Source organism: Cydia amplana, chromosome 5 (assembly GCF_948474715.1).
Source record: "Cydia amplana chromosome 5, ilCydAmpl1.1, whole genome shotgun sequence".
In the NCBI taxonomy this organism is placed as follows: domain Eukaryota; kingdom Metazoa; phylum Arthropoda; class Insecta; order Lepidoptera; family Tortricidae; genus Cydia; species Cydia amplana.
In genome coordinates, this window is record NC_086073.1 from 7,870,714 (window position 1) to 7,888,168 (window position 17,455).

At 38.1% G+C, this 17,455-nt stretch overlaps 1 protein-coding gene across 1 annotated transcript in view; it reads left to right on the forward strand.

The window, feature by feature from the left end:
- LOC134647961 (uncharacterized) overlaps window positions 1-17,455 on the forward strand; it is a 194,376-nt gene that overhangs the window by 126,767 nt on the left and 50,154 nt on the right. Inside the window, exons 6-8 of the mRNA XM_063502366.1 lie at window positions 15,301-15,513; window positions 16,673-16,801; window positions 17,286-17,397. Coding sequence (XP_063358436.1) covers window positions 15,301-15,513; window positions 16,673-16,801; window positions 17,286-17,397 — 454 coding nt within the window. The remainder of the gene's footprint in view (window positions 1-15,300; window positions 15,514-16,672; window positions 16,802-17,285; window positions 17,398-17,455) is intronic.

Here is a 17,455-nt window from a genome sequence, read left to right on the forward strand (position 1 = left end):
ATATTTCTATTTCTTGCACCAATTTTGAAAATCACTATATATGACTCGGCTGGAAGGCTACTTGCTGGCTTCGGATTCAATTAAACGGACTCCCAAGGTCGTCCGTTTAGCTACTTCCGAACCTCGACAATAATGTACTATTAAATTTAAAAGTGGTAAAATTACTGTTTTGGGTGAGATTTGAACTCACGGCCTCTAGATCGATACTCCAGCGCTCTGCCATCTGAGCCACCAAGACCTCATCCATAGCCAGGAAATCTTTCCACCATATGGGTCTAGGAGACCCGAGCGACATCTACCGTAAGAGCGTTACACTTCTTGAACGGCTACCGGAGTTCCAAGTCATATTGGAAATTCACCAGTTACGATGCGCTACCCATACTATTTTTAATTTTAAACAAGCAGAAACGTCTGCGATCGATGCTATTAAGCTTAGAATAAATTTAAAAGTGGAAAAATTACTGTCTTGGGTTGGGTTGGGTAGCCGTTCAAGAAGTGTAACGCTCTTACGGTAGATGTCGCTCGGGTCCCCTAGACCCATATGGTGGAAAGATTTGCTGGCTATGGATGAGGTCTTGGTGGCTCAGATGGCAGAGCGCTGGAGTATCGATCCAGAGGCCGTGAGTTCAAGTCTCACCCAAGACAGTAATTTTTCCACTTTTAAATTTATTCAAAGCTTAATAGCATCGATCGCAGACGTTTCTGCTTGTTTAAAATTAAAAATGTACTATTAATTACATTTTTGTTTGACTTTTAAACTTTAATCAGTTTAAAACATAGGTATTTAAATACCGAGGGGAGCCAATATCCTTTTCAATAAGCAGCCGTACCTACTTATTGGAATGAGACAAATTTTAAAACTCAAATAAAAGTTTATAAGGGGTAAATGGTTAATATCTGTAAGGGACCGTAATGCCATAGTAATCATCTCAAATTTTAAAATCTTTTTAATTAATTTTTACTTAAGTACCACTGTATATATCTTTTATGTAAATCAATGTTCTTAATTAGGTAAAACAACTTGATTTTTACCAGCAAGTCCATCGGCATTAAGATATCATATGGCAACTACATATCTTGTAGCAAGCGGGCCGGAAACAATCCCATGATTACCCGGTAATGATGGGCTCCTGCACGGGACGTTCTCCGGCCGGGCAGTGGGCACTGAATGGGATATGTCCGCAAACACTCGATGCACTACGGTGTCCACGTGTGCATAATTACACAGACTATCTCACCGGCTAACGGCTCGACAATTATTTTATTCCTTTAGTCAATTGTTTGCTAAAATTCTACAGTTGTAATTGTATAGACATCCAGATGAGATTTGTTTCGGGGAGAGGTTTAATTTGATATTGAATTGAAATAAGGAAAATACTGCCTTTTGCGTGAAAATAATATCCTCGAATGTTTATTGTGCTTCGTTTTAGTAATTACGGAGCGAATTTTATTTAGATTATAAAAATTATACAGGAATACGAGATAAAAATTGGGAAACTGAATAACTCTGCTGTCACCATCCCTTAATCGTCGTATCCGGAGATAGGGAAATATAAAGTAATTTTAAAAATAGGGGAGTATTGGCAAGGTGCGAAGTCGGTGGAGGGGGAAGTGGCGCTGATCGTCACAAACACAGGTAATCTTATGGAATGTCCGCCATTAGTACTAGCGGCAGCCGCTTGAACTAATTTTACTTCATAAGATTTAACGTAGAAAGTCCGCCAAAATGAGGGCAGCACCAGTCGTGCACCTAGCGAATAGCCGCTAACGCCAAGGGACACCAAAATCGTTTGTTAGCCTGCTCCGCGGAGCCCCGCCGCAACAAACTAATAAATTATACCTTTATATACATATACATATATGTATATTGACATACATATACTACAATATAAGGCACAGAATTGACTTATCTAATGTTACTAACCATAAGTTTTATGTGTAGGTAGATAATAACTGTAATAAGACTAACTAATAAGGGTATTCAAATGTAACTAACATTACGTCGGTAAGTAGGTACTAGGTACCTACTTACATAAAATATTATAACTTATTTTGCTACTGCTTACTTATTTTCTTGATTGAAGGAAATGTCTCTTTCACTTTGTCTCGTCATAAAACAAGTTTGATATTTAATGTTTTTTAATTCTTTTGACCTTTCTATTAATACTAAATTATTTAAGCCTACGCTAACCTTTTCTGTAGAGTTTAACAAAATTTACCTGGGACTGGAAAACAGGAATACGAAGTTGACCCGAAGGCTAATTAAAATCTCGCTACTGTTTTTATTTTTATCAGTTGCCACCAACTGTGGGAAGTTTTGTTGGTAGGTACGGTTTTCACAAATAACACTGTACGCTCGCCACACGGAACGCAACCTACCAAGAGTGTGCCCTACTGTCATAAGTATATTATTTAGGTTTAAGATGTTTATTTCTCACAAGATTACAAGAATAATCACTTCCTGAGAAATACATGTTTACACTAACATAATACTAAGGAGAGGATAATTAATCATTATACAAAAATTACAAAGCCAATTCTAAACAACTAAGTATACAACTATCTAAAACTATTCTATTACTTATTAAATATAAATAAATTTAAAATATTTATTAATTTATTATATTTAAATAAATTTAAATCTTCGCCGGTAAAAAATATATCTAAATATTTTTTTGTCCGAGACCGAATTTAAACTCGAATAACAAATTCTCTCTATAAATAGTAATTGAAATAATAATGACTAAGAATTTTACATTAATCACGGAAACTTCCCGGTCATCAATTGTCATGCATTTGATGCAATTGAACTTTACATATATACAATCAGCAAAACTATTAGCTTAGCAGTTTAACAATTAAAACCTACTGAAGTAGGTACATATTCAGTCTCGCAATTCTTATGCCGTGAATCCCTCCAGTCTATAAAATGCGCTTCAGTTCGCACCCCGATGCACCCCGTCACCTGTCTCACAACTCACAACTAACGTAAAGTTAGTCGAGATTCACGACTAAGTACAAGATGAAGCTGAAGTTGGACAAAAAGCATAGTTTTTCATCGGCGCGCCGTCTGCCCGCCGGCGGTCGATACCTCTGCAACTAACAGAAGCGAACTTTAAATGCAAAGTTGTGTCCAAAACGTGGACGGCGCGGCGGCGGCAACTAGCATTCAAATGGAATTGCGGCTGTGACTGTTATTTTAGACACCTCTGTAAAAAATGATTACTGGTGCTACTCAAATTGGCTGAAAAGATATGTATTAATTTTTATTGGATGGAAAAAACCATTCCAAACATTGTTTGGTGAAAATGTGACCTATAGGATAGGATTGGTACCTACGTACTCTCGTTTGGCCATAAATTGTAATGTGAAGCAGCTATCGAAAGGATGTAGAGTAATTGAATTTGTATGCACAGTATGATACAAGCGAGTGAAATGTTACACGTTTTCGCTCCCTCTGCGCCCCCTGGCGGCTCGCACACGCAACTCAGATGACTGTCCCCAAATGATTTAGAGCTCAAATTAAACCTTCCATGGCTTCCCGTTCCCATTATCGCAAAACGCCACGTTTTTGGGGTACCGTAATTAAACCGCGAGAAACCCTTATAATTTCGTTAAATCCGGTCATCTACAGCCTCCAAGCACCTCTTCAGGGAGAAATAATGTTGTTATGGGTTTTTTTCGATTAACCTACCTATCTTGATACGGAAAATTGCGAAATTAGATTTACTTGCAATAAGTGTACTTATTGTAAAGTATAAAGACGAATGTGACTTTGAAACTGGGCACAAAATGTAACAATGTTTAAACTTAAATACTCAAAATCGTTTTGTGCTGCTTAGTAAAGTTGAATCCAAAGTAAAAACTTTTTGGCCCGCTGAAGTAATTACTCGGCTAAAGCTCCGAAGTTGTAAATCACTCTGAAGTACGCATGGCACGGCTTTGCTCGGTCCTACTCCAACGGAACACATCGTCCCCAAGAGTTGAAAACTTCAATATTGACTCGCAAAATTGCTTTAAGCCGCGCTGCAGCCGATAATAGCTAAAGCTCATTTTGGAATGTCAACCTTAGGGCTTGTCGTTGAAGAGTGGAATTAGCCTTGCCAGCCGCCGGGCGAGGTGTTGTTACAGCCGGCTGCCCTTATTGGCTTGTCCTCAAAGCTTCCTTCCGCGACCGAAGGAAGACGAATGATTTTTCCGATAAAAGTCGACCATCTAATAATAACATTATAGATTTTGATCCGTGACAGAAATCGTATTGCGACAACAATTGTCTTGGGATAGATTATGAACGGATTGTTATGAAAGGTTACCGTGCCTATAGCATGCAAATTTCTTGGATAAATCAACAATGTAATGTGAAAGGCACAAAGGTGATTTTCTTCTTTGACAGCTTTAGTTCTCAGTTACGCTATTACACTGTAGACTAATCTGCAATGAGAGCGTTTAGGGTTAGTACTTAGGAAAAATATGAAATTTAATCGAATGGTACCGCTAAGTCTTTTTAGGGTTCCGTAGCCAAATGGCAAAAAACGGAACCCTTATAGATTCGTCATGTCTGTCTGTCTGTCCGTCTGTCCGTCTGTCTGTCCGTCCGTATGTCACAGCCACTTTTCTCCGAAACTATAAGAACTATACTGTTGAAACTTGGTAAGTAGATGTATTCTGTGAACCGCATTAAGATTTTCACACAAAAATAGAAAAAAAAAACAATAAATTTTTGGGGTTCCCCATACTTCGAACTGAAACTCAAAAAATTTTTTTTCATCAAACCCATACGTGTGGGGTGTCTATGGATAGGTCTTCAAAAATGATATTGAGGTTTCTAATATCATTTTTTTCTAAACTGAATAGTTTGCGCGAGAGACACTTCCAAAGTGGTAAAATGTGTGTCCCCCCCCCTGTAACTTCTAAAATAAGAGAATGATAAAACTAAAAAAAATATATGATGTACATTACCATGTAAACTTCCACCGAAAATTGGTTTGAACGAGATCTAGTAAGTAGTTTTTTTTTTTAATACGTCATAAATCGCCTAAATACGGAACCCTTCATGGGCGAGTCCGACTCGCACTTGGCCGCTTTTTAATATTATAATATAATTTTACTTTAACTTTAGCTCTCATCAAATTCTCGTGGATTATTCTCCATTTACACAATAGAAGACATAATGATGAGGGCTAGGTCGATATGTGTGTGTGTAAAATACATACGAAATAACAGCTACTTGCATTGCATACGAAATACCAGCTACTTACCTATATATGTATACTAGGGAGTGCTCCCGGTACAGGTTTTCTATACAAATACAGTACCGGAACCGGGAATTCCCGGTTCTCGCTATACAAACTCAGTACCGGGAGGATTCCCTAATGTATACAATGTATATTTCGCTCGCCATAAAAATAAATAGGTAGTATGGTCAATTGGTCACAAAGAAAGACGTACAAATCAGGGATGTTGCGAACATCCGCATCCGCATCCGCAACCGCGGAACATCCGCATCCGCATCCGCATAAAATCGATGCGGAGCTTATGCGGATGCGGATGTCGAACAAGTCGGTACAGGAACGTCTTAGCGGCGGCGTAAGTGCTAGGTAATTTCGTCATTACCTATAACGAAATCGTCTAGATCCAGAAAAGTCGGCGAAGTTACTGTTTATTAAATATAACGCACCTATATTATTGCTCAAATACTAAACGTTTGGTTTTTTTAATAAAAAAATACTAAAAATGTAATATTTGACGTTTTCTAAGTACCTAATCTTGACATCCGCATCCGCATCCGCATCCGCGTCCGCGGATGTGAGCCTTTAAAAATCCGCATCCGCATCCGCGGATGTCAAAAAATCTGCATCCGCAACATCCCTGGTACAAATGTACCTACCATCAAAAGCAGAGCAAACTTTCCCTGGATTGCGGCTAAGCCGCTCGATTACATTGCCGTCACGTACCCCTGTCGGTCCATGACCAGTGTCCAGTGTCACAATGGCCATCGTTTGATCGTGTCATCTGGAGCGGTCGTAAGAATCCATTACGGAATTCCGTATCACATGTGGGATGATGGTCGAAGTTTCTGGCGGTCTTAATATGTTTGCCGTGTTATTGTTTATTGTTTTCTTCGAGGTTCTTTCGAGGTTAGGACAAGTGAAAGTCTGACTTCGAAAAAAGACATTTGGGAAATGTAACGTGCTTTCGGAACAAGATCCAAAGTTTGTTACAAATCAATCGTCGTAGTACGTTTTATTTATGTATTCATTTTGTTCATTATTATTATATTAGGCTAGGGACAGTCTATAATTAGGTATTTATACAATGAATCCAATAATAAATATGTAATCATCCTATAACATCATCGTGTTATTTTTTTATCAATTGAATTTAATTGGGGTTGTGTATACTTGCTGGGTTAACAACCCAGTGCCAGAGAGAGAGTCCGCTTAGACTTTCATTTCTTCAAGGATTATCCGTGCTTTTTCAGTCATAAGGTTGATTTAGGAATATACTTAAGGCAGTTACTGTATACATACATTTGTATCAATAGGTAGGTAAATAAGTAGAAAACTTATCTCAAATTCCGTAATATAGGTAACGTAACGTAACAATTAGGTATTGTGATATAAAGATATTGTCGTAACAGTATCTAGTAATAATTGTATAAGATACGTATTCGTTAAAGTCTAGTAAGTAGCTAGATTAATGGCAACTGCGGGCTCGAACTAATTGGACAAGTTTGTACACTAAAACCGACCGAACACCGGTCGCTCAGGTTCTTTCAACTGGTCACAACTTTCTTCCATTGTAGTTTTACCCAATTAACACTAATCTGTAAATAAAATTTTAAAATAGTTAAAGTGCCCAACTGCCCATTTTATATACAACAAATGTACTTACTTACCTAATGTAGGTAGGTACGCGTGTCATGTATCTGTGTACTGTATAATCAGCGCTGTCAGCACTCAGCAGTATAAGTTCATAAGAGCAAGGTGTTCAAAATGTTCTTAATCGTACACAACTTAATTGTTACTATAATAAGATTGCGTGCAGGTTATTGTGAACACCTGGTCCGGCTTTGCTACATCTGCTACTATAAAGGTGTCTAATAATTAGTTGAATCTGATCTGTAATTTTCCAATTTTGTTGAAATCGCTTGAAATACAGTATGTACCGGTGAAGTACGTCAGTTTTGTGGTTAAAGGCCAGTGCACACCGGCTGCGTGTGCGTGACGTGCACGTGCGCGTGCGGCGTTGTAGTATACAGATCCTTATGAGAGACGGCACACCGCTTGCGTGACGTGTGCGTGTGCGGCTCCAACATCCAAGAGTGCACGTCACGCACACGCAGCCGGTGTGCACAGGCCTTAAATGTACCTACTCGTGCGTTTGTCAAAGTTTTACTAGCACTAACAAGCAAAAACCCCAGTCATGACGTTGTTAAAGGAGTGAGAAATAAAACTTGCCTCAACAGTCAATGCCAAATTTCATAGTATTCGAAAGTTCCGTTTATTAAATGTTGTGTGAAAACTCATTTCAGTCACTGCATGAAACGCGTGGGCTACGCATTTGACCGAGTTTTGAAAAAAAGCGTAAACTCGTAGCGTATTTTAATGAGTAGCTCGTGTTATAAGCACGCTAGGTGGAAGGACGTGTGCACAGTTAATGTATCACTGCAGTATTTTAACACGCCCTTGGAAAACATGCAAAACACGAAAAATAAATGTTGGTAGGGTTAAAAGCTTTAGATTAAAAAACTACTATTGGACATAAAAAACGAAATTAATTTATTTGACATAGGTTGAAAGCTATATGTATATTTCATTATGTCTATTGACACGCAAGTACTAGAAAGCAAGAAGATACCAAATAGGTAATAGAGAGCATGCATTAATAGTAATAAGACATCGAATAAAATTACATACTTAACAGTCATAAACTAAACTAAAAACAATTTGTCTATAATATGTCCGAAAAGTATTTCATTATTGAGTTTCACCGTAAAAATTTAGGTAAGATTGAACATGAGGAAAGAGATTAAACCCTCACAACACAAACACATATATATACACAAAGCATTATATTGTATATGTCGCAGGGAATTGATCAAAACAGAGATTTGAACAAATCTCTAAGGGATATGAACAAATCACGCAGGATGTTAAAATGGCGAATCCATATCATCATTTCCATAGAAAAATTCAGTTATTTGACCAAATCACTGACTCTGTTTAGTGAAAAGACAAAATCGGCCAATAAACGCGAAACGCTTTTTCATTTCACTAGATTTGATTAGGAATTTGACAAAATCCCTAACCACGACAGTAAGTTGATGAAACGAACTCAAAAAGTCAACCAGTTTTATAATTTCGCTAAACAGGTTTAGTGAAATGATAAAATCTCAACTGGAAGATGGTATATGGTGATTTTATTAAATCTCTGAATTGGTTTAGTGAAATGACGAAAGCAAGTACAGAATACAACAGTTTACTCTACAGTTAAGCGATTTGATCAAATCTCTGACTAGATTAAGTGAAATGGTAAAATAAAATGTCAATAGTAGGTATCAAAGTTGTTTATTAAACCAGGTATTTTAATCGAATACAACAATAGATGGTTGTAAACTGAAACATAGTTATTAATTATTAAAGGGATTATCTTTTTAATTATACCATACTTTCTTACTACAACATTAATAATTATGTTTCAGTTTACAACCACCTATTCTTGTATTCGATTAAAATAGCTGGTTTAATAAACAACTTTGATCCTACTATTGACATTTTATTTTACCATTTCACTTAATCTAGTCAGAGATTTGATCAAATCACCATATACCATCTTCCAGTTGAGACTTTATCATTTCACTAAACCTGTTTAGCGAAATGATAAAACTGGTTGCCTTTTTGAGTTCGTTTCGGGGTCATTATTTGATTTGGTGTAAATCGCATGTCGGCGGCGTTTTTCGGCACAAAACGAAGTTGGATCTTTACCGTGTCTTATACTTATAAGTAGTAAATAAAAAAATATTTATACATGCCGTGTTCCATTTCCCGCTATCTTTAGAAGATCTATGTTTTTTAAGGCTCCAAAGGGTCAAAATGTCACTACCAACGCGTGTCGCCTGATCAGATTTCATCAAAACATGAGCTAAAAGTCAACTTAAATGTCAATTTATGGCTAGTATTTACTAAGTGCCTAAAACTATATTAGTTAGTACATTCATTATTGCTTGCACAAATTAAATTGTGTCGTCCAGAACTAAATGGCAACATCGAACATTAGCGGCCCTCGCGGTACCGTCATTCCGTGGATGCTACTTGCACATCATATAGCTGTCCAATAGAAAGCAGTGTTGAGATCCTGCCGCTGCCCCCGCGCGCTCTTCGTCGCCTAGTAATCGACAGTGGGAACACACTTCAACATTTGTGCCCGCATATATTTTATTTTCAAATAATAAGTCGATTACCGTGGAGCTGTTCAAATAAGTTGTCAGGTTCTGTGTGTCTTATTTCTCGGTAAGTGGAAATTATTTTAATACGAATCCTATTTGATACGATGACTTATTCGAACTGTTATGACGTAATTGGAAGAATGTTCTGGAGTATTAACTATGTTTAGGGTTATGAGACAAAATGTTAGCTTTTGTCATCACCGTGGTAGTCATTACCATGGAATACCGTGGATATTTCGACCACGGTAATTACTATTTCTCCACGGTAAGGGCATGGAACGCTTTTTTATTGTTTATCTTCTCTTTTAAGAGAATCTGCCGAAGGAGAGTAATTTTTATTTGCTTGTATTTTATTCATATACTATAATATTTTACTTAAAGTGAGAAAATATGTATTATTATTTATAAGGCCAAAATAATAATTTGTCATTACCATGTATAAATGTCATACTAATCACATAAAATGTCATCACCATGGCACTTTAAAATTTCGAGGTCCATATCTTCAGAGATAAGTTTCACAGAAAGGGACCATAACGTTTTTCAAAATCCTTGCATCCTAAACATTTGATTAAGGGCAAACAAATACCTAAATTAAAGATTTTTCAAATTTTTACCGTGGACATGCCAATTTACACCAAATCAAATAATGACCCTTCGTCAACTTACTGTCGTGGTTAGGGATTTTGTCAAATTCCTAAACAAATCTAGTGAAATGAAAAAGCGTTTCGCGTTTATTGGCCGATTTTGTCTTTTCACTAAACAGAGTCAGTGATTTGGTCAAATGACTGAATTTTTCTAGGGAAATGATGATAAGGATTCGCCATTTTAACATCCTGCGTGATTTGATCATATCCCGTAGAGATTTGTTCAAATCTCTGTTTTGATTAATTCCCTGCGACATATACATATAGGTCGTGATATTACCAGCATATAAACCTGCCTATTTGAACCTGCTACATGCTACGGCGTAGCGCTATTACGTAATAAGAATTATTATAACCAAAGATTATACCTAATAATTATTTTGAAGTTACTATTAGGAACGAGTTTTGAGGTAGGTATAAAAATCTAATTTTCATATATTTATTAATCTCAATGCTTATTTCCACGTCTCTATATGTAAAGATGATGTACTTGTAAAGATCCAGTACTACATACACCGGACAGTTTCAGTAGGTTGTTTAATCGCATTACATATGTACAAAATTCAATAAATTGAAGGGATGTTTACAAAACCAACATAACTGCTTAGAGCGGTTGACACTTTTTTAAGAACATTGTTAATCGTTTCAGGTGTCAACCAGTGTAGTCAGTTATGTTATTTTAGTAAACATCCCTTGAATTGAACGGACGTTGAAGTCAAGATACTGTATGTGGTATTTTCGCTCGAGTGTAAGGTTCGTAAGGTAGTGCGTGCGCGGGGTGAACGGCCGCGGGCGCTGCACTTCCGACTCGCTGCTCTCGTTTCCGCATAAACAGCAGCCGGAGATGTAGGCCTGTTACGAATAATCGCGAACACGGGGCGAACAAACTATACTTTTGTTTTTCAAATTGCGAAGTTGAGGCATTAAAAAATGTGACAATATGACTAACCCAAAAAAATATAGAACTTCATAAATTAAACTTATCCAGTAGATATGTACTTATGTCTGTCTGTAGATATGGTCTTATGTACATGTAGTTTGCTCTGATTAGCTATGTAAATGTGAAACGAATACGAATAGAATCAAAACGTTATTGTGAGTTGAATGCCAGAAGATTTTGTTACAATCGCTTCTTGAGAATACCTACTAAACTAAACATTCCTCTTCAAAAAAAAAACTAACCTGAAATGAGCGGTGTGTGTAATCTGCTTCAAACACATTTAAAAACTTCACCAACAGTTAAACTAGCAGACTAAAGTTCAGGAAACTAATCAATGAAACCCAACCATTTAAGAGTAGCAACGCAATTTGAAGACTCCATAAAAGTTTGAAAGCGGAGGAGTGTGGGTGAAATAAAACAAAAGCACGCGCCAGCCGCGCCACGGCACTCTTGCTGAGTGCTCTGCTTTGTGGCGGGCTGGCGGGACAATACGTACGTACTACGTACGTAAGTACAGCTACGCGTAGAGCGTGCGTCCGCGTACGCGCGTCTGTCACTCAATCAAGCAAAAACTCGCTCCGACTCTAGCGCCTTTTATGTCTTTGTCACTATCACTTTCTCAGATTCTTATTAGTAACGTTCCTTAAGAGGCTTAAGGCTTATTAGCACATAAAGACACTGTATGCATGACGAATCGACCGTTTCTCTTATTGTATCATCCGAAGGAAAATTCGTTTTTTTTAAAAGACAGATGTTAAATCGGCGAATTATTTCGTCGCAATGTAGCCAATTCGTGATACATTTGTGTTAAATTTTCAATACATTTTGCGACATACACTAAGGCTATCTAAATCATGTAGAAATTGAGCACAAATGCAATTAACGTAAAGAATATCTGTTCTTTATACTACCCCAGGAAACGCCATTGTACCATCCTTCAAAAGTAGTCTGATCTGTTATCTAAAAGGAAAATAATGATTGAATGGTTCCTTATCATCGGATCTGTGGTCCTCGTGCATGAGGGGATCATTAGGAGGTGCGCTAATGAACACGGTCGAGCACCGAGATCGCTGCGGGAGACAAGCGGTGCCCGGACACTCGAATTATTGGCTTTCCTCACCGCCAAATCATTACTGTCGTAAATCAGTCTTGGTTATACGGAGCATGAAATTTTTGAAAAGAAATAAAGATGTTTAGAGGAACCATAAATATATACATACATAGTACATACATAAATACGAGTACTAAACACACCGTGATGAGAGTTTTTATGTTCGTGTTTTATGGACGAGGATGGACTGAAATAAGACATACTCATGGTTGGTAACAAAACTTGTAGTCACTTTTAACTTCATATTAAGTTAATGATTTTTCAAGTCGAGAATTTTCACTATCAACCATTTATCCACAACCCTCTCATTGTCTTCCAAAAAAAAACTGAACATAAATTATGATGGCTGTACTTAGTTAAATACGACGTAATAAAACCCGTTTTACGTCCGACACGTCACATCGTCTGCGAACTATTATCATTTCCGCAGTGTCGTTAACACCGTAAAATGATCAGTTTGTCGGTTTATCGAGCAGCCGAGCGCGGCCCCGCGAGAGCTTGTCGAGGAGTGAGAGCATGCGCCTCTCCTCTCAACAGGGTCGCTTTGTGCCGTCCAATACAACCACTTTGTAGCGAGGACATAGATGCCTTCAAAAATAATGAATTCTCTTAGATACGAGCTACCCTAGCAGTAACATACACTGCTAGCCTTTTTAGAATTTTTCTTGAGATAAATATATGAATATTTTGTGAACTCTCATGATATCGACCGTAGAATTACAATTTGTTTCAAGATTTATTTTTAATTTGACGTCTTATAAATGTGTCTTATTTTTACAATCTATCCCTGAACCTTTTTACTTTCCGAGATCGAAATTGTTAACAAAAAATGGCTTTCAGAGCATCGTTATTCTTACTTCATAAGTAAATGTTATCAGTTATTCCATTTTAACGCTTCCTCAAGGCTTCCTTTCAAACCCACGCGTTAACCTTTGAAAATGTTCCTATTTTCGGCGAAGTTCCAGATTGTCAGAGTCAAAATGTCAGTATAAGTGAGAAATTAATGGATTAATTCGGAAACTTTGCTCATAAGTTAGGTAGGTAGCTCACATGTTGGATAAAATGTTTTAGGTACTTAATTGTGACCTTCTCAACCATTCAGTTTTGGCTTGATTGACTAACAAACATCTAGGTAATCATATAAATTTAACTTTTAAATATGTAATATAGGTATGATATAACTAGTAGAATAGAAACAGAAGCGAATGGAAGAGCCACTTGACTGGGAATGATGTGACTATATCGTTATCCTCTAATTCGGTTCTAATGGTGCAGTTAAGGAAGTGTGCTCCAGCTAGAGCTCCCTCGTGAAGGAAATGAGTTCAATTTACCATTATCTCGGGACGTATCCTGATGCGGCCGCCAAGGAGTCCTCTTACCATGAACATTTTACGTATTGGTATTAAGTTGGAATCATATTGGTTCAGATGAAACCAAATACGCGCTAGCGCAATTGACGAAAAACAGACTGAAGTTTAATTATATTTGGTTGCTTGATTTAGCTTTTCCATTTATGAATGACTCGCCACGCCAACTAGAAAATTGATCGTATTTCTTTTTCGGAGATACAATGTAGATATTTTATTGCCTGATTATTCCATTATACTGTTCAAATGACTTTTACTACGTTCTTCGTTCGTAGTTTTCATAGCACCTCAAATTGTCTTCTAACTTATGTATGCCAAGCTTTATTCGTAGGGGCTCGAGGTTGAATTTGAAAAATATAACAGTTTATTCCTAAATTTCTTCGTAGTATCATTTCACAGAATAAAGGGCAGATTTAAAGTTCAAATGATTCGTCGTTGACCTTTAGTTGGTTACGTCATTATTGTCCTATGCGCTTACAATACTTAGGTACTTATAAGTAATAATAATAAAATACTACACATATTATTCCTTTATAAGGTTGTAATTTTCATCCACGTGTAATCCGTGAACAAACAGTGGGTAAAAGTAAAAACTTGAAATAAAACTCTTCATAAACTGAAACTCATTCACATTTTCAGTCAAAATTTATAAATAGCATTTGTACCTCTCTTTTTAAACTGTCTCGTCTCGTTTTAAAACGATGAATTACATGCATTTTATGTAGGTACAAGTATATTTCAGATTTAACATTAATTTAACTTCAGATTTAACATTACTATGGCATGTGACTTGTGTGTTGTCTGTACTGTACTCAAAAGGAATATTGAAGTAGTTAATAATGATATTGGGTGACGATATAAAATCCCTAACGATGGGATAAAGTCGTAAATATACGAGTCGTATATATATAGTCGTATTGACTGTTGACTTAACTCTTTCAGTTCTCGGCTCAAACACAAAAGGAGTGAAAACAAAATAGTATTTTATACAAACGTGATATAATGGAGAGCTTTTCAGTCGAGTACCGTTTTTAGGCAATGAAGCTTGCTGAGTTGCCTAAGTAAAGGTACGAGATTGAAAAGCTTGATTATACCACTATTGTATACAACAAGAATCATATATGTAGGTAAAAACCCAAAAGTATACAGCTAAGATGCGCGAGCAGCCGCGATACCTTCATACTCGTACACGACCCGGCCCCCGCGCCCCGCGCCCCCGGCCGGTTGATCAACGACACCTTCTCGTAACTCATGAGGCCCTGGTACTTGCTCCGCGCTTTCGATTGGTCAATTTCATTATAGTTGACTAAACTGTATCGAAATGTATATAGTTGACTAAACGGTATCGAAATGAGTATTATAGTTGACTAAACTGTATCGAAATAAATATTATAGTTGAGTTGGGGTCCCATAGTGAAAAAGTATGCGATTTCACTTTGGTATACGAAGTTTTAATTCAAGCATTGCAGTCGACGAGTAGAAAAATATACCTATGCGGGATTTCTTCGTTCATTCTACACTCGCTCTTTGTTAACATTCCTAAACGTATTGAAAATTTAAATCGACATGTCATGGTATAACAGATAGCAAAACATATAGGTACATACACGAGTACCTATATTCGTAAAGATAAATAAAACCGCTCCTCTTTGGAGTTTTGCCGCCATCTCATGTCATGATGTCAGACGCACTCAAAAAGTTAACACGTAATACCTACAAATTGCCAACATATTGCCAAAGAACTTCGTAGTTAACATTTTCTAAATATATACTTTTTTTATTTCCAGAGGGTGCGATGACGTGCAGCGTTCGCTGGAGCTGCTGGACCAGGTGCTGAGCGAGTACGACGAGGGCGAGCCGCGGTCGCTGGAGGCGCGCGCCTCGGCCACGGCGGCGCCCGCCACGCCGGCGACGCCTGCCACGCCCGCCACCGACGACGACTCGCCGCTCGCGGGACACACCTCGGAGGACGATGGATACATGAGCATGAACGGGAGAAGGTGATTATACTCGTATGTTGTTCATGTAAGGTAAACGTACTGGTGCTCGACGCGGTACCAGTACTTACATGTCATCTTGAAACTTAAGTCATTGTCAATAGAGGCGACAGCAGGGTGTCATCTATTAGGCATTAGCATGTCGAGCACTAGTACGTTTACCCTAGTCAGCTGTGTCTACTGACAACGATTCGTTGTTCTCCGGATACGCCTCCAAAGAACTAAACAAAATGAACGGGAGAAAATGGTTATCTTCTTTTTTCGTTCGCCACTCAAGACGACTCGCAGACTGTCGGACAGGCCTCCAATAATGAACATCCTCAACTAGAGTTCACCTAGCGTGAGAAAAGGTGATTGTCATCTGTCTTTTCAGCACTTTAGTCCACATAAACTTGCGACAGAACATGAACGGAAAAGGGTCAATATTATTTCGGGCATTAAGTAATCTGGGAGTCTAGCAATGAACGTCCTTTACACCTTTAGTTTATCTAAAATGAAGTAAAAATATTTATGTACAAAATAGACAGTTTTCTTGTAAAATTTGTTGTAAGGAGTAGCTAACTTGACTAGAGTTGTTCTGATTAGAAGGTAACTCAGCCCTAGGTGGCACCGACGCCCTAAGCCGGAGTATGAAGTGCCCTTAGCCCTGTTGCGTCCCCCTTTCATAGCTGGAACTCCCAGTCCCTAAGCGCCCTCTTTCACTGCAAAGGCCAGTACAGGGCCAACAGCAATTATCCTCACAAAAACTCAATGGCGAGGTAATTAGCCAGCTTTTACGTCGTTCAAAGCCGGTAACGGTATGCGTGCGTGCCCGCCCTTTTGGGAATTTAAAATTAAAGTGCGTTCCATTTAGCCATATGTAACGCCCGCGCTGCACAGTGCGACCGGCAATAGCGGGGAATCACGTGCAAATAATTCAGATAAGATACCTGGTAATCCTGTGGGACTAGTTAATCGGGAATAATACATTGTGTTTCATTCATAAAACTTGCATGAGCGATTTTGTGTTTTCTGAAATATGTATTTTAAATGACATGTTCGAACAAACTCATTATGCGAATCAAACTACTGCCAATAAGGGATTTATTGACACTGAATAGTCCATTGTTTATCAAATAATTCCTTGATCTTCAGTAATAAATGAAGTGTTTTACCATTTCAGAGCGAAATTTGCCCTCGGGTTCCGTCCGACAGAGGAGCGCGAGGAGCCGTCGCCGCCCGACCCGCCGTCGCCGCGCTCGCCGCCGCCGCCCGAGGAGGCGCAGCGGATCATCTCGACCCTCCTGCCCAAGTAAACCGACTTTGCCATTCTTAAATGAACCCATTATCTTAAATTACATCTCAGAACTTCAAAGCAGCTTCGTTAAGTCCAGTCAAAACTTTGCACGAGTTGGGGAAGTTTGACAGGGTTATTCGCGGACGCCGGAGTGCTTCTACGGCAAGCATACAACTGCTAATAGTTTAGGTGCAATGTTCCGCGTGGTTTTACCTAAAACTAAGTATTAAGTGATGAACTTTAGTGCTTCTAATTCTACGTAACTATCTAAAATGTAAAATTCAGTTAGTTAACATTATTATACTTACCTACGTATATAAAGCTTTATAATAGGTAATATACATGACAAAACAAAAACAAATCAATATATTTTAGCTTTTTGATGTTCGTTTATTAACTCTAGGATATTTTTTCCTCTCCCATCCTGCCCCGAAACACCATCATCTGACTTATTACAACGTAGGTAATTAAGTAACGTATGTTGTAATTTTTTTTCCAGAGTATCACCGGCAAACTCAGCAAAGCGAACGCCGTCAGTTGAACAGCGCGGGGATACCTTCGACTCCATCATCAGTGTAAACGGGATCACGACCGCCACGCAGACAACCTTTGTAAGTAACAGTGCACCTTTCATTGAGTGCCTCTGGCGATCTCAACTAGCGGACTGCG